Source organism: Pseudophryne corroboree, chromosome 11 (assembly GCF_028390025.1).
Source record: "Pseudophryne corroboree isolate aPseCor3 chromosome 11, aPseCor3.hap2, whole genome shotgun sequence".
NCBI lineage: Eukaryota > Metazoa > Chordata > Amphibia > Anura > Myobatrachidae > Pseudophryne > Pseudophryne corroboree.
Window position 1 is genome coordinate 220,413,511 of NC_086454.1, and position 19,078 is coordinate 220,432,588.

At 46.8% G+C, this 19,078-nt stretch overlaps 1 protein-coding gene across 3 annotated transcripts in view; it reads left to right on the forward strand.

The window, feature by feature from the left end:
- The first annotated feature begins 305 nt into the window (after window positions 1-305).
- The window catches only part of LOC134969349 (protein piccolo-like), a 34,816-nt gene continuing 16,043 nt past the window's right edge, over window positions 306-19,078 (forward strand). For 2 of the 3 annotated variants that reach the window (XM_063945266.1, XM_063945265.1), the window contains exons 1-4: window positions 306-372; window positions 5,455-5,730; window positions 15,978-16,253; window positions 17,694-18,180. Coding sequence is in view for 1 of the 3 variants with exons in the window: in XM_063945265.1 (XP_063801335.1) it covers window positions 18,033-18,180 (148 nt within the window). In the remaining 2 variants the exon portion in view is untranslated. The remainder of the gene's footprint in view (window positions 373-5,454; window positions 5,731-15,977; window positions 16,254-17,693; window positions 18,181-19,078) is intronic. The other variant, XM_063945267.1, reaches the window with a different exon arrangement.

Here is a 19,078-nt window from a genome sequence, read left to right on the forward strand (position 1 = left end):
GATCAATTGCTTGTAGTATGAAACTATTTTTATAGTTCATGCTTTTTAAAGTTTTCCTTATCTTTTTGCTTTATATGTTTTTTGTATTTTATGCAGAATCTTTGTCTGGCAGCTGTTCCACTACGGGGAACACGGTTGCCATGGTGACACTCCAGCTACACTAACGTGCCGTCACATCATCGGCTGGGTCAGAGGAGGACCAACGGCATTGGACGCCGGGCGGTGAGAGGCGTGCGGCGGAGCCTATGGGCGACAGTCAGTGCTTGGCTGTAACCATGGGGACAGAGGCACAGCTATTCGCGCCACGGACGTCATCAAGCCGGGACAGGACACTGACGCCGGACCAGAGTGGGCGAGTACGGCGTGGAGCAGGTGAGTACACTTAGTTACTTAGTGTATAGTTTGGTGGGGGTATTTAAATGTGATATGTGCACTTGCTCTATTTCTATCTGGCCCTGAGGACGGGGTACAAGCCCCGAAACATGTCGGCTCTATGACCACAATAAAGGATTGAAAGAAGTCTGCTGAGTGCCGCCACGTCTTCTTGCTACTTTGTTTAGTGACCTTGCGTCACTGGGAAGGCACCGCAGCATTACACCCTGGGGGACACAGACTTGATTCGTTTCAAACAGGACAAATTAACCAAAGTCAAGAGAGACTATGAACAAAGGCAGGTATATCCGTGGTTGGGTAATACCAGGTCCGGGCAGGACCATAGACCAACCTATAGACGTCAGTATTCACGCAGATGGAAGGGGAAACAAGACACCAGCACCTAGGGCCGGTGCTAGGGTGTTCGGCGCCCTCCTGCAAACTCTAAATTTTGCGCCCACCTACTCCGCTCTCATCCTACCCACAAGCAGCCACATTGCGCTTGCGACTAGCAACATCCAGTTAGTGGGAGTGCACACACCATGCGATCGTATGGATCACGGGTGTGTGAGAGAGAGGATAGCAGGAGAGAAAGGGTGACGGGTAGAGGGTGAGAGTAAGTGGGTAACAGGAATGTCAGTCGGTGACAGGGAGAGGGTAGCTACAGTGGGAGACGGGCACAGAGTGAAGCTAGGGAGAGGCAGTGGGCAACAGTGAGAACCGGAAGGTGACGATGAGAGGGTGACAAGCAGAGGGTGAAAAAAGAGAATGACGGGGAGAGGGTAAGCATCAGTGGGAGACAGGAGAGAGAGGTGATGGGGAATGGGTGAGCATCAGTGGGTGACAGGGATAGTTCGACAGGAGAGAGAGGTGATGCGGAGAGGGGTGGGTGACAGGGAGAGGGTGACAGGAGAGAGGGGTGGGTGACAGGGAGAGGGTGGCAGGAGATAAAGGTGACGGGGAGAGGGTTGGATGACAGGGAGAGGTTGATAGGAGAAAGAGGCTATGGGGGGGGTGACGGAGAGAGTGACTGGAGAGAGAGGTGACGGGGAGAAGATGAGAGTGAGTGGGTGACAGGAAATAGAGGTGACGGCTGTGGAGAGGCAGCGGGTGGCAGGCAGTGGAGAAACTGCATTTAACATAAATTAAAAAAATAGTAACATTACAAGTCTGGACTTACAGTCCCATGAAGAGAAACACTTCCTATGCTACAGTAAGTCACTGCCACTGCTAGGCAGTCCCTGCAGGTGGCAGATTTTACTGGGGGGATACAGCCCTGTAATCCATAAGTAAAATCTGTCAGTCCTAGTGACCTTACACAACATATGGAGGTATCCTATTACCCACGGTCATTGATCGCGGGTAATTGTGTCTCCAGGGGGCTATTAAATTAGCCCTGATAAGGCTGTGCGAGACATGGTTTATAAGGGATTTTTTTTTTCAACTACGTCCCCACAACGACTAATTAAGCAATTAATCCCCCCTCCCTACACACTACACCACAGCTACCCTGCAGCCCAGTCCCCACACACACTACCACCACCACACATTATATGCCACTTTATCCACCCCACACCCCAGTACACACTAATATTCCACTTTATCCCCCCACTCCAGCACAAAGTAACATACCAGCTTATATCCCCCCCCCCGACCCCAGTACACACTAATATTCCACTATATCCCCCCCACTCCAGCACACAGTAACATACCAGCTTATATCCCCCCCCGACCCCAGTACACAGTAATATTTCAGTTTATCCCCCTCACCCCAGCACACAGTAACATACCAGCCCCCCCCCCCGACCCCAGTGCACAGTAATATTTCACTTTTATCTCCCCCCCCCACCCCAGAACACAGTAACATAACAGCCCCCCCAAGTACACAGTAATATTTCACTTTATCTCTCCCTCCACTACCCCCCTCCCCCCCTCCCCCCCAGTGCACAGTAACATACCACTGTACACACACACTAGTATGCCCTTTCTCCTTACCTGGTCTTCAATCCACTATTGATGAGAGGGGACTCAGGGGAGGGGCGGTGCTGAAGACTGCTGTGAGGGGGGAGGGAAGAGAGGAGGTGGGGGATGATGCTCCTGCCTCCCAGCATGACATGTGCAGCAGGGAGGAGCTAGACGGACAGGGAAGGGGGAGTGATCTGACACAGGAGGAGACCGAGGATCTTTCCTGTGTTCATGCTGCAGCTGCCGGCACCGCTTCTGCATGTCACACTGTGCGACAGGCGCAGGCTGCGCATCAGCAAGGTACAGTAGCAGAGCAGGGAGAGCGCCTTTAGTGCCAGGCGCCTCCCTGCTTTGCGGACCTTGCTGAGCGGCTAGCGCCGGCACTGCCGGCACCTCTGCAAGTGACTCTGAATATGCCTCTTCCCAGAGACCATCAGCCGATGAACAGTTCCCTTTGGGGCAACACCCTTTAGGGGTACGGACACGCTCCAATCGGACACCGATAGCAGGCCGAGGAAGAGGACGAGGAGGAAGGGGCAGAACCAGAGGATCCTACGCTCCAAGACCTCCTCGACCTTGAAAGAATTGGTTTTCAACCTGTCATCAACCCCACTTACGGACTTGGAGTACCGTCTATTAGCTAAAGGCCTCACATTCGTCCCCACCACCCGACCAGACCCGCTTGAATGGAAAGTAGAAGTCCATCGTTTGAATAGGACCCTTAAGGAGAAAATAATTTTTTAACAATAGACCAGCTCCTGACAAGAAATCAGACTTTCCAGCACAGCTACGTAAAGTGGCCCAGAAGTCACAGTTTGACCCCCCTTCTTTAAATCCTTCGATACGGACATTTACTAGAATGGTAGAGGATGAGGGTAACAGGGCTCTAACAGAGACAGCCCCCTTCAATTTGACCAAACAAGAAAGATTAACCCTTAAAAATCTCTCAGAGAGGGAAGATATCATTATAAGAAAAGCTGATAAGGGGGGATCTATAGTAGTGCTGGATACAACATCTTATATTAATGAATGTCTATGTCAATTAAATGACACAACAGTTTATCAAAAGCTAGTAAAAGATCCCACCAGGGAATATAAAGTGGAGCTAGATACTATGATAGTACAGGCTAGCCAACTGGGGATCATCTCAGAGGATACCAGCAAAGCATTAATAGTCGAGTACCCTAGAGTGCCACTGTTTTACACGGTACCTAAGGTACATAAAACTAAGGTAAATCCACCTGGCTGACCAATTGTGTTGGCGAAGGGGTCACTATATCAACCTGTATCCATCTATCTGGATGCATTCTTGAACCCCTGTGTACAAGCTCTACCTTCTTATCTGAAGGATACTATGTCTCTATTAATTCAATTGCAACAACTTAATCCTCTGCCTGATGATTTTCTCTTATGTAGTGCTGACGTCACGAGCCTCTACACCTGCATTCCACATGATGCAGGTGTAGAGGCGGTGAGGTCACTCATAGAGGGTAATGTGAATTATGTGGGCCCTGAGCCCTTCTTTTTTCTACAGCTATTGGATAAGGTATTACGTAGGAACTATTTCCTTTTCAATGGCCAATTCTATTTGCAAACAGCGGGCTGTGCGATGGGGTCGGCGGTGGCCCCATCGTACGCTAACGCATTTATGTACCAGCTAGAAAAACACATGTTTTTATTAGACACCACCATTTCCAGTCATCTAGTATACTATAAGAGGTGCATAGATGATTTACTGGTACTTTGGAATGGCTCTGAGGAAACCTTTAAATCCATATGCGATACACACAATGCGACAGAGCATGTAGTGAAATTTACATATGAGATAGATAAGACATTCATTAATTTCTTAGATGTTACTATCACTAGGTCAGACGGGGTTTTGAAAACTTCCATATATGTAAAACCCACGGATAGAAACACTCTATTGAATCATCAAAGTTTCCACCCGTTATCTCTTCGAAAGGGGTTACCTTTTTCCCAATTCTTGAGGGTTAGACGCATCACATCAGATTATAATGAAACCTTAATAGCTCTAGAAAAGATGCTTTATAAATTCGCAGAGCGTGGATACCCTATTAAAGAATTGGAGGCGTCTAAACAGAAGGTGCTTAAATTAACCCGAGCACAAACATTGGGGGTTACTACCAAAAAGAGTTTAGACAAGAAGCTACCCTGGGTTAATAAATACACTACGGCATCGACAAGTATCACAAAGAAGGTCAAACAGTGGTGGCCGATTATACAAACAGATGCGGCTTTGTCGACACTGGTGGACACTAAGATCATGCCTAGCCACACGAGAGGCCGTAATATAGGAGATCATGTAGTAAAATTGGATGTCACTAAGTTCACTAGACACACCCAGGCACACTTCTTGAGGCCTAAATTAGGTTGTTACAAATGTTTGGGGTGCACAACCTGTAATACCCTAATTACTGGTGCTACCTTTAACCACCCCCATTCGGGTAAAAAGATGACAATAGCACATAGGCTCACGTGCACTACCACCCATGTCATTTATCTCCTCACCTGTCCCTGTGGTTTTGCCTATGTAGGCAAGACCATTAGACAGTTTCGGGAGAGGATGGCACTACATAGAAGCGCCATCAAAAAGGCCCAAGAGAGGGGCACGAGTGACCAACCCTTTGCACGCCACTGTTTAGTGGCAAAACATGGGGTAGCTAGCATTAGGGCTATACTGATAGATCATGTACTGTTGTCCCTCAGAGGAGGCAATAGGGCTAGGACTTTGCTCCAGAGGGAGACTAGGTGGATTTACACTTTGGGTACACTGTCACCAGGGGGACTAAACGAAAATTTGGGGTTACAATGTTTCCTTTAGCTTATAAAGTAGCCCATTGATAACTAATTAACGATATTACCAGTCATGGACTGATCTACAACTTAGGTCCATTCTCACTAGTTTAACGCAGCTTAACATAGTTTTCCTTTCTGTCTATGCCTGAGGTAGGGATGATCATCGTCATGTTCAGTTTTTAATTGCATGTTTATCTATCGGATCAATTGCTTGTAGTATGAAACTATTTTTATAGTTCATGCTTTTTAAAGTTTTCCTTATCTTTTTGCTTTATATGTTTTTTGTATTTTATGCAGAATCTTTGTCTGGCAGCTGTTCCACTACGGGGAACACGGTTGCCATGGTGACACTCCAGCTACACTAACGTGCCGTCACGTCATCGGCTGGGTCAGAGGAGGACCAACGGCATTGGACGCCGGGCGGTGAGAGGCGTGCGGCGGAGCCTATGGGCGACAGCCAGTGCTTGGCTGTAACCATGGGGACAGAGGCACAGCTAATCGCGCCACGGACGTCATCAAGCCGGGACAGGACACTGACGCCGGACCAGAGCGGGCGAGTACGGCGTGGAGCAGGTGAGTACACTTAGTTACTTAGTGTATAGTTTGGTGGGGGTATTTAAATGTGATATGTGCACTTGCTCTATTTCTATCTGGCCCTGAGGACGGGGTACAAGCCCCAAAACATGTCGGCTCTATGACCACAATAAAGGATTGAAAGAAGTCTGCTGAGTGCCGCCACGTCTTCTTGCTACTTTGTTTAGTGACCTTGCGTCACTGGGAAGGCACCGCAGCATTACACCCTGGGGGACACAGACTTGATTCGTTTCAAACAGGACAAATTAACCAAAGTCAAGAGAGACTATGAACAAAGGCAGGTATATCCGTGGTTGGGTAATACCAGGTCCGGGCAGGACCATAGACCAACCTATAGACGCCAGTATTCACGCAGATGGAAGGGGAAACAAGACACCAGCACCTCTGCAAGTGACTCTGAATATGCCTCTTCCCAGAGACCATCAGCCGATGAACAGTTCCCTTTGGGGCAACACCCTTTAGGGGTACGGACACGCTCCAATCGGACACCGATAGCAGGCCGAGGAAGAGGACGAGGAGGAAGGGGCAGAACCAGAGGATCCTACGCTCCAAGACCTCCTCGACCTTGAAAGAATTGGTTTTTAACCTGTCATCAACCCCACTTACGGACTTGGAGTACTGTCTATTAGCTAAAGGCCTCACATTCGTCCCCACCACCCGACCAGACCCGCTTGAATGGAAAGTAGAAGTCCATCGTTTGAATAGGACTTTAAGGAGAAAATAATTTTTTAACAATAGACCAGCTCCTGACAAGAAATCAGACTTTCCAGCACAGCTACGTAAAGTGGCCCAGAAGTCACAGTTTGACCCCCCTTCTTTAAATCCTTCGATACGGACATTTACTAGAATGGTAGAGGATGAGGGTAACAGGGCTCTAACAGAGACAGCCCCCTTCAATTTGACCAAACAAGAAAGATTAACCCTTAAAAATCTCTCAGAGAGGGAAGATATCATTATAAGAAAAGCTGATAAGGGGGGATCTATAGTAGTGTTGGATACAACATCTTATATTAATGAATGTCTACGTCAATTAAATGACACAACAGTTTATCAAAAGCTAGTAAAAGATCCCACCAGGGAATATAAAGTGGAGCTAGATACTATGATAGTACAGGCTAGCCAACTGGGGATCATCTCAGAGGATACCAGCAAAGCATTAATAGTCGAGTACCCTAGAGTGCCACTCTTTTACACGGTACCTAAGGTACATAAAACTATGGTAAATCCAACTGGCCGACCAATTGTGTTGGCGAAGGGGTCACTATATCAACCTGTATCCATCTATCTGGATGCATTCTTGAACCCCTGTGTACAAGCTCTACCTTCTTATCTGAAGGATACTATGTCTCTATTAATTCAATTGCAACAACTTAATCCTCTGCCTGATGATTTTCTCTAATGTAGTGCTGACGTCACGAGCCTCTACACCTGCATTCCACATGATGCAGGTGTAGAGGCGGTGAGGTCACTCATAGAGGGTAATGTGAATTATGTGGGCCCTGAGCCCTTCTTTTTTCTACAGCTATTGGATAAGGTATTACGTAGGAACTATTTCCTTTTCAATGGCCAATTCTATTTGCAAACAGCGGGCTGTGCGATGGGGACGGCGGTGGCCCCATCGTACGCTAACGCATTTATGTACCAGCTAGAAAAACACATGTTTTTATTAGACACCACCATTTCCAGTCATCTAGTATACTATAAGAGGTGCATAGATGATTTACTGGTACTTTGGAATGGCTCTGAGGAAACCTTAAAATCCATATGGGATACACACAATGCGACAGAGCATGTAGTGAAATTTACATATGAGATAGATAAGACATTCATTAATTTCTTAGATGTTACTATCACTAGGTCAGACGGGGTTTTGAAAACTTCCATATATGTAAAACCCACGGATAGAAACACTCTATTGAATCATCAAAGTTTCCACCCGTTATCTCTTCGAAAGGGGTTACCTTTTTCCCAATTCTTGAGGGTTAGACGCATCACATCAGATTATAATGAAACCTGAATAGCTCTAGAAAAGATGCTTTATAAATTCGCAGAGCGTGGATACTAGAGATGAGCGGGTTCGGTTTCTCTGAAACCGAACCCGCACGAACTTCATGTTTTTTTCACGGGTCCGAGCAGACTCGGATCCTCCCGCCTTGCTCGGTTAACCCGAGCGCGCCCGAACGTCATCATGACGCTGTCGGATTCTCGCGAGACTCGGATTCTATATAAGGAGCCGCGCGTCGCCGCCATTTTCACACGTGCATTGAGATTGATAGGGAGAGGACGTGGCTGGCGTCCTCTCCATTAGAAATTAGATTAGAAGAGAGAGAGAGATTGTGCAGAGTCAGACAGAGTTTACCACAGTGACCAGTGCAGTTGTTGTTAGTTAACTTTTATTTATTTTAATATATCCGTTCTCTGCTATATCCGTTCTCTGCCTGAAAAAAAACGATACACAGCAGCAGCCAGTCACACAGTGTGACTCAGTCTGTGTGCACTCAGCTCAGCCCAGTGTGCTGCACATCAATGTATAAAAGGCAAAGCTTATAATAATTGTGGGGGAGACTGGGGAGCACTGCAGGTTGTTATAGCAGGAGCCCCCAGGAGTACATAATATTATATTAATTTAAAATTAAACAGTGCACACTTTTGCTGCAGGAGTGCCACTGCCAGTGTGACTAGTGGTGACCAGTGCCTGACCACCAGTATAGTAGTATATTGTTGTATGTATTGTATACTATCTCTTTATCAACCAGTCTATATTAGCAGCAGACACAGTACAGTGCGGTAGTTCACGGCTGTGGCTACCTCTGTGTCGGCAGTCGGAACTCGGCAGGCAGTCCGTCCATCCATAATTGTATTACAATATATACCACCTAACCGTGGTATTTTTTTTTCTTTCTTTATACCGTCGTCATAGTGTCATACTAGTTGTTACGAGTATACTACTATCTCTTTATCAACCAGTGTACAGTGCGGTAGTTCACGGCTGTGGCTACCTCTGTGTCGGCAGTCGGCAGGCAGTCCGTCCATCCATAATTGTATTATTATTATAATATATACCACCTAACCGTGGTTTTTTTTTCATTCTTTATACCGTCGTCATAGTGTCATACTAGTTGTTACGAGTATACTACTATCTCTTTATCAACCAGTGTACAGTGCGGTAGTTCACGGCTGTGGCTACCTCTGTGTCGGCAGTCGGCAGGCAGTCCGTCCATCCATAATTGTATTATTATTATAATATATACCACCTAACCGTGGTTTTTTTTTCATTCTTTATACCGTCGTCATAGTGTCATACTAGTTGTTACGAGTATACTACTATCTCTTTATCAACCAGTGTACAGTGCGGTAGTTCACGGCTGTGGCTACCTCTGTGTCGGCAGTCGGCAGGCAGTCCGTCCATCCATAATTGTATTATTATTATAATATATACCACCTAACCGTGGTTTTTTTTTCATTCTTTATACCGTCGTCATAGTGTCATACTAGTTGTTACGAGTATACTACTATCTCTTTATCAACCAGTGTACAGTGCGGTAGTTCACGGCTGTGGCTACCTCTGTGTCGGCAGTCGGCAGGCAGTCCGTCCATCCATAATTGTATTATTATTATTATAATATATACCACCTAACCGTGGTTTTTTTTTCATTCTTTATACCGTCGTCATAGTGTCATACTAGTTGTTACGAGTATACTACTATCTCTTTATCAACCAGTGTACAGTGCGGTAGTTCACGGCTGTGGCTACCTCTGTGTCGGCAGTCGGCAGGCAGTCCGTCCATCCATAATTGTATTATTATTATAATATATACCACCTAACCGTGGTTTTTTTTTCATTCTTTATACCGTCGTCATAGTGTCATACTAGTTGTTACGAGTATACTACTATCTCTTTATCAACCAGTGTACAGTGCGGTAGTTCACGGCTGTGGCTACCTCTGTGTCGGCAGTCGGCAGGCAGTCCGTCCATCCATAATTGTATTATTATTATAATATATACCACCTAACCGTGGTTTTTTTTTCATTCTTTATACCGTCGTCATAGTGTCATACTAGTTGTTACGAGTATACTACTATCTCTTTATCAACCAGTGTACAGTGCGGTAGTTCACGGCTGTGGCTACCTCTGTGTCGGCAGTCGGCAGGCAGTCCGTCCATCCATAATTGTATTATTATCATAATATATACCACCTAACCGTGGTTTTTTTTTCATTCTTTATACCGTCGTCATAGTGTCATACTAGTTGTTACGAGTATACTACTATCTCTTTATCAACCAGTGTACAGTGCGGTAGTTTACGGCTGTGGCTACCTCTGTGTCGGCAGTCGGCAGGCAGTCCGTCCATCCATAATTGTATTATTATTATAATATATACCACCTAACCGTGGTTTTTTTTTCATTCTTTATACCGTCGTCATAGTGTCATACTAGTTGTTACGAGTATACTACTATCTCTTTATCAACCAGTGTACAGTGCGGTAGTTCACGGCTGTGGCTACCTCTGTGTCGGCAGTCGGCAGGCAGTCCGTCCATCCATAATTGTATTATTATTATAATATATACCACCTAACCGTGGTTTTTTTTTCATTCTTTATACCGTCGTCATAGTGTCATACTAGTTGTTACGAGTATACTACTATCTCTTTATCAACCAGTGTACAGTGCGGTAGTTCACGGCTGTGGCTACCTCTGTGTCGGCAGTCGGCAGGTATCCAATACTAGTATCCAATCCATCCATCTCCATTGTTTACCTGAGGTGCCTTTTAGTTCTGCCTATAAAATATGGAGAACAAAAAAGTTGAGGTTCCAAAATTAGGGAAAGATCAAGATCCACTTCCACCTCGTGCTGAAGCTGCTGCCACTAGTCATGGCCGAGACGATGAAATGCCAGCAACGTCGTCTGCCAAGGCCGATGCCCAATGTCATAGTACAGAGCATGTCAAATCCAAAACACCAAATATCAGAAAAAAAAGGACTCCAAAACCTAAAATAAAATTGTCGGAGGAGAAGCGTAAACTTGCCAATATGCCATTTACCACACGGAGTGGCAAGGAACGGCTGAGGCCCTGGCCTATGTTCATGGCTAGTGGTTCAGCTTCACATGAGGATGGAAGCACTCAGCCTCTCGCTAGAAAACTGAAAAGACTCAAGCTGGCAAAAGCACCGCAAAGAACTGTGCGTTCTTCGAAATCCCAAATCCACAAGGAGAGTCCAATTGTGTCGGTTGCGATGCCTGACCTTCCCAACACTGGAGGTGAAGAGCATGCGCCTTCCACCATTTGCACGCCCCCTGCAAGTGCTGGAAGGAGCACCCGCAGTCCAGTTCCTGATAGTCAGATTGAAGATGTCAGTGTTGAAGTACACCAGGATGAGGAGGATATGGGTGTTGCTGGCGCTGGGGAGGAAATTGACCAGGAGGATTCTGATGGTGAGGTGGTTTGTTTAAGTCAGGCACCCGGGGAGACACCTGTTGTCCGTGGGAGGAATATGGCCGTTGACATGCCAGGTGAAAATACCAAAAAAATCAGCTCTTCGGTGTGGAGGTATTTCACCAGAAATGCGGACAACAGGTGTCAAGCCGTGTGTTCCCTTTGTCAAGCTGTAATAAGTAGGGGTAAGGACGTTAACCACCTCGGAACATCCTCCCTTATACGTCACCTGCAGCGCATTCATAATAAGTCAGTGACAAGTTCAAAAACTTTGGGTGACAGCGGAAGCAGTCCACTGACCAGTAAATCCCTTCCTCTTGTAACCAAGCTCACGCAAACCACCCCACCAACTCCCTCAGTGTCAATTTCCTCCTTCCCCAGGAATGCCAATAGTCCTGCAGGCCATGTCACTGGCAAGTCTGACGAGTCCTCTCCTGCCTGGGATTCCTCCGATGCATCCTTGCGTGTAACGCCTACTGCTGCTGGCGCTGCTGTTGTTGCCGCTGGGAGTCGATGGTCATCCCAGAGGGGAAGTCGTAAGCCCACTTGTACTACTTCCAGTAAGCAATTGACTGTTCAACAGTCCTTTGCGAGGAAGATGAAATATCACAGCAGTCATCCTACTGCAAAGCGGATAACTGAGGCCTTGGCATCCTGGGTGGTGAGAAACGTGGTTCCGGTATCCATCATTACTGCAGAGCCAACTAGAGACTTGTTGGAGGTACTGTGTCCCCGGTACCAAATACCATCTAGGTTCCATTTCTCTAGGCAGGCGATACCGAAAATGTACACAGACCTCAGAAAAAGAGTCACCAGTGTCCTAAAAAATGCAGCTGTACCCAATGTCCACTTAACCACGGACATGTGGACAAGTGGAGCAGGGCAGGGTCAGGACTATATGACTGTGACAGCCCACTGGGTAGATGTATGGACTCCCGCCGCAAGAACAGCAGCGGCGGCACCAGTAGCAGCATCTCGCAAACGCCAACTCTTTCCTAGGCAGGCTACGCTTTGTATCACCGCTTTCCAGAATACGCACACAGCTGAAAACCTCTTACGGCAACTGAGGAAGATCATCGCGGAATGGCTTACCCCAATTGGACTCTCCTGTGGATTTGTGGCATCGGACAACGCCAGCAATATTGTGTGTGCATTAAATCTGGGCCAATTCCAGCACGTCCCATGTTTTGCACATACCTTGAATTTGGTGGTGCAGAATTTTTTAAAAAACGACAGGGGCGTGCAAGAGATGCTGTCGGTGGCCAGAAGAATTGCGGGACACTTTCGGCGTACAGGCACCACGTACAGAAAACTGGAGCACCACCAAAAACTACTGAACCTGCCCTGCCATCATCTGAAGCAAGAAGTGGTAACGAGGTGGAATTCAACCCTCTATATGCTTCAGAGGTTGGAGGAGCAGCAAAAGGCCATTCAAGCCTATACAATTGAGCACGATATAGTAGGTGGAATGCACCTGTCTCAAGTGCAGTGGAGAATGATTTCAACGTTGTGCAAGGTTCTGATGCCCTTTGAACTTGCCACACGTGAAGTCAGTTCAGACACTGCCAGCCTGAGTCAGGTCATTCCCCTCATCAGGCTTTTGCAGAAGAAGCTGGAGGCATTGAAGAAGGAGCTAACACGGAGCGATTCCGCTAGGCATGTGGGACTTGTGGATGCAGCCCTTAATTCGCTTAACAAGGATTCACGGGTGGTCAATCTGTTGAAATCAGAGCACTACATTTTGGCCACCGTGCTCGATCCTAGATTTAAAGCCTACCTTGGATCTCTCTTTCCGGCAGACACAGGTCTGCTGGGGTTGAAAGACCTGCTGGTGACAAAATTGTCAAGTCAAGCGGAACGCGACCTGTCAACATCTCCTCCTTCACATTCTCCCGCAACTGGGGGTGCGAGGAAAAGGCTCAGAATTCCGAGCCCACCCGCTGGCGGTGATGCAGGGCAGTCTGGAGCGACTGCTGATGCTGACATCTGGTCCGGACTGAAGGACCTGACAACGATTACGGACATGTCGTCTACTGTCACTGCATATGATTCTCTCAACATTGATAGAATGGTGGAGGATTATATGAGTGACCGCATCCAAGTAGGCACGTCACACAGTCCGTACTTATACTGGCAGGAAAAAGAGGCAATTTGGAGGCCCTTGCACAAACTGGCTTTATTCTACCTAAGTTGCCCTCCCACAAGTGTGTACTCCGAAAGAGTGTTTAGTGCCGCCGCTCACCTTGTCAGCAATCGGCGTACGAGGTTACATCCAGAAAATGTGGAGAAGATGATGTTCATTAAAATTAATTATAATCAATTCCTCCGCGGAGACATTGACCAGCAGCAATTGCCTCCACAAAGTACACAGGGAGCTGAGATGGTGGATTCCAGTGGGGACGAATTGATAATCTGTGAGGAGGGGGATGTACACGGTGATATATCGGAGGGTGAAGATGAGGTGGACATCTTGCCTCTGTAGAGCCAGTTTGTGCAAGGAGAGATTAATTGCTTCTTTTTTGGGGGGGGTCCAAACCAACCCGTCATATCAGTCACAGTCGTGTGGCAGACCCTGTCACTGAAATGATGGGTTGGTTAAAGTGTGCATGTCCTGTTTTGTTTATACAACATAAGGGTGGGTGGGAGGGCCCAAGGATAATTCCATCTTGCACCTCTTTTTTCTTTTCTTTTTCTTTGCATCATGTGCTGATTGGGGAGGGTTTTTTGGAAGGGACATCCTGCGTGACACTGCAGTGCCACTCCTAGATGGGCCCGGTGTTTGTGTCGGCCACTAGGGTCGCTAATCTTACTCACACAGCTACCTCATTGCGCCTCTTTTTTTCTTTGCGTCATGTGCTGTTTGGGGAGGGTTTTTTGGAAGGGACATCCTGCGTGACACTGCAGTGCCACTCCTAGATGTGCCCGGTGTTTGTGTCGGCCACTAGGGTCGCTAATCTTACTCACACAGTCAGCTACCTCATTGCGCCTCTTTTTTTCTTTGCGTCATGTGCTGTTTGGGGAGGGTTTTTTGGAAGGGCCATCCTGCGTGACACTGCAGTGCCACTCCTAGATGGGCCCGGTGTTTGTGTCGGCCACTAGGGTCGCTTATCTTTCTCACACAGTCAGCTACCTCATTGCGCCTCTTTTTTTCTTTGCGTCATGTGCTGTTTGGGGAGGGTTTTTTGGAAGGGACATCCTGCGTGACACTGCAGTGCCACTCCTAGATGGGCCCGGTGTTTGTGTCGGCCACTAGGGTCGCTAATCTTACTCACACAGCTACCTCATTGCGCCTCTTTTTTTCTTTGCGTCATGTGCTGTTTGGGGAGGGTTTTTTGGAAGGGACATCCTGCGTGACACTGCAGTGCCACTCCTAGATGGGCCCGGTGTTTGTGTCGGCCACTAGGGTCGCTTATCTTACTCACACAGCGACCTCGGTGCAAATTTTAGGACTAAAAATAATATTGTGAGGTGTGATGTGTTCAGAATAGGCTGAAAATGAGTGTAAATTATGTTTTTTGAGGTTAATAATACTTTGGGATCAAAATTACCCCCAAATTCTATGATTTAAGCTGTTTTTTAGGGTTTTTTGAAAAAAACACCCGAATCCAAAACACACCCGAATCCGACAAAAATAATTCGGTGAGGTTTTGCCAAAACGCGTTCGAACCCAAAACACGGCCGCGGAACCGAACCCAAAACCAAAACACAAAACCCGAAAAATTTCAGGCGCTCATCTCTAGTGGATACCCTATTAAAGAATTGGAGGCGTCTAAACAGAAGGTGCTTAAATTAACCCGAGCACAAACATTGGGGGTTACTACCAAAAAGAGTTTAGACAAGAAGCTACCCTGGGTTAATAAATACACTACGGCATCGACAAGTATCACAAAGAAGGTCAAACAGTGGTGGCCGATTATACAAACAGATGCGGCTTTGTCGACACTGGTGGACACTAAGATCATGCCTAGCCACACGAGAGGCCGTAATATAGGAGATCATGTAGTAAAATTGGATGTCACCAAGTTCACTAGACACACCCAGGCACACTTCTTGAGGCCTAAATTAGGTTGTTACAAATGTTTGGGGTGCACAACCTGTAATACCCTAATTACTGGTGCTACCTTTAACCACCCCCATTCGGGTAAAAAGATGACAATAGCACATAGGCTCACGTGCACTACCACCCATGTCATTTACCTCCTCACCTGTCCCTGTGGTCTTGCCTATGTAGGCAAGACCATTAGACAGTTTCGGGAGAGGATGGCACTACATAGAAGCGCCATCAAAAAGGCCCAAGAGAAGGGCACGAGTGACCAACCCTTTGCACGCCACTGTTTAGTGGCAAAACATGGGGTAGCTAGCATTAGGGCTATACTGATAGATCATGTACCGTTGTCCCTCAGAGGAGGCAATAGGGCTAGGACTTTGCTCCAGAGGGAGACTAGGTGGATTTACACTTTGGGTACACTGTCACCAGGGGGACTAAACGAAAATTTGGGGTTACAATGTTTCCTTTAGCTTATAAAGTAGCCCATTGATAGCTAATTAACGATATTACCAGTCATGGACTGATCTACAACTTAGGTCCATTCTCACTAGTTTAACGCAGCTTAACATAGTTTTCCTTTCTGTCTATGCCTGAGGTAGGGATGATCATCGTCATGTTCAGTTTTTAATTGCATGTTTATCTATCGGATCAATTGCTTGTAGTATGAAACTATTTTTATAGTTCATGCTTTTTAAAGTTTTCCTTATCTTTTTGCTTTATATGTTTTTTGTATTTTATGCAGAATCTTTGTCTGGCAGCTGTTCCACTACGGGGAACACGGTTGCCATGGTGACACTCCAGCTACACTAACGTGCCGTCACATCATCGGCTGGGTCAGAGGAGGACCAACGGCATTGGACGCCGGGCGGTGAGAGGCGTGCGGCGGAGCCTATGGGCGACAGCCAGTGCTTGGCTGTAACCATGGGGACAGAGGCACAGCTAATCGCGCCACGGACGTCATCAAGCCGGGACAGGACACTGACGCCGGACCAGAGCGGGCGAGTACGGCGTGGAGCAGGTGAGTACACTTAGTTACTTAGTGTATAGTTTGGTGGGGGTATTTAAATGTGATATGTGCACTTGCTCTATTTCTATCTGGCCCTGAGGACGGGGTACAAGCCCCAAAACATGTCGGCTCTATGACCACAATAAAGGATTGAAAGAAGTTTGCTGAGTGCCGCCACGTCTTCTTGCTACTTTGTTTAGTGACCTTGCGTCACTGGGAAGGCACCGCAGCATTACACCCTGGGGGACACAGACTTGATTCGTTTCAAACAGGACAAATTAACCAAAGTCAAGAGAGACTATGAACAAAGGCAGGTATATCCGTGGTTGGGTAATACCAGGTTCGGGCAGGACCATAGACCAACCTATAGACGCAAGTATTCACGCAGATGGAAGGGGAAACAAGACACCAGCACCTCTGCAAGTGACTCTGAATATGCCTCTTCCCAGAGACCATCAGCCGATGAACAGTTCCCTTTGGGGCAACACCCTTTAGGGGTACGGACACGCTCCAATCGGACACCGATAGCAGGCTGAGGAAGAGGACGAGGAGGAAGGGGCAGAACCAGAGGATCCTACGCTCCAAGACCTCCTCGACCTTGAAAGAATTGGTTTTCAACCTGTCATCAACCCCACTTACGGACTTGGAGTACCGTCTATTAGCTAAAGGCCTCACATTCGTCCCCACCACCCGACCAGACCCGCTTGAATGGAAAGTAGAAGTCCATCGTTTGAATAGGACTTTAAGGAGAAAATAATTTTTTAACAATAGACCAGCTCCTGACAAGAAATCAGACTTTCCAGCACAGCTACGTAAAGTGGCCCAGAAGTCACAGTTTGACCCCCCTTCTTTAAATCCTTCGATACGGACATTTACTAGAATGGTAGAGGATGAGGGTAACAGGGCTCTAACAGAGACAGCCCCCTTCAATTTGACCAAACAAGAAAGATTAACCCTTAAAAATCTCTCAGAGAGGGAAGATATCATTATAAGAAAAGCTGATAAGGGGGGGATCTATAGTAGTGCTGGATACAACATCTTATATTAATGAATATCTACGTCAATTAAATGACACAACAGTTTATCAAAAGCTAGTAAAAGATCCCACCAGGGAATATAAAGTGGAGCTAGATACTATGATAGTACAGGCTAGCCAACTGGGGATCATCTCAGAGGATACCAGCAAAGCATTAATAGTCGAGTACCCTAGAGTGCCACTGTTTTACACGGTACCTAAGGTACATAAAACTATGGTAAATCCACCTGGCCGACCAATTGTGTCGGCGAAGGGGTCACTATATCTATATCAACCTGTACATTTAAGAGCAATATTATCAAGGCCTGCAGTCAGGACTTGGCCTGCTTGCAATTGTGAAGATTGCAATTGTTAAGAATGTGATATAAGAATGGAGTTAGAACCGGAACTGAAAACCATTTCTCCTCTCTTCACAGGTAAAAACACCATCTTCATGCTTGTATATCTGAGTCTCTCATCTCTCTCTGGCTACACTTTTCACACCCCAAGGAAGTTTGTCTGCAAATGTCTGTGATCCTTCTTCAATGCAAAATAACCTCTGTTAATTAGCTGAACTTCTGATTGCATACCTCCCCCTTTGCCAGCTGATATAGTTGGAGCATTTAAGAGCAATATTATCAAGGCCTGCAGTCAGGACTTGGCCTGCTAAGAATGTGATATAAGAATGGAGTTAGAACCGGAGTTTGAACTGGATTTGGACTACGCTAAAATCACGAATAATACAATTTCCCCAAACACTGCAACTCAGGACCATCATGTGGCCTCTCCTCACCTCTGCCTTGAGAACACCAGGACCAATGCCTACTACTTCTCTGTCCAAGAACATCATGACTGCCCCCAAGACTACCCATCAAGCTGAGCAGGGAACTGAGGGGCGTGCGCATCAGGACCAGATTTTGCTGGGTCAGTTCCACTGGACATTAATGTGCACTCCACATTCTTACACCCACCCGCACTGCTCCCCACACTCTCACACCCACCCGCACTGCTCTCATGAGACCAGGACATTTATCATTTTCACAAATTAATGTTTTCCTGCAAATGTGTCTTTCTCTTCTTTCTTCTTACAGGGTACTTTCCCCCCACTGTGTGCTATTCCTGTAATGTGTACCTCCATTGGTTGCACACCCTGCCAGCAGTAACCTACACAGTGCGCCTCACATGGCTGCCTCGGATGGTTCCTCCATGGGCAGGGTGTGCTTCATTTGGATCTTTCCATGCAGGGTATAGCATACTCCTACACTCGTGTCAGTTTTCCCGTGAATGCATTTGGCCCTTGTATGGCTCATCTCCCACTGTGTAACCTTCGTAGTGCGCCCAACATGGCTGCCTTATCTGGTAAACTTGTGGATGGGATGAAAAATACATGGACCTGATGGTTTTATTGGAACCCTGCTCTGAACCTAAGGACTCTGCAATCTCCCCGTTTTGTGTTCTCTTCTAGGGGTGGACTATTCCACCCTGGGTAATCCTACGCAGAGCGCCTAAGATGGCTGCCGCACCTGGTACCTTGTGAGGGTGGAATACACAACCCCTGGAGGTTATTACCCAAAATGCTTACACCAACCCTGCATTATGCTTTCTGTCTTTATTGTCTGTGTGGTTTATCTTTTGATGTAATACTTAAATCTTCTGTATTATGTGCATTGTTTGAGTTCTAGTTGGCGCCGCGGATGGCTGCCTCGGTGCTGCTCTGCCCAGCAGCCTTTGTGTTTAGTCCTACGTGTATAATATGTCTAATATGTTGAGTCTATTGTACAGTTGCAATGTGCAGTATCAACTCATACGTGTAATGTGTGTA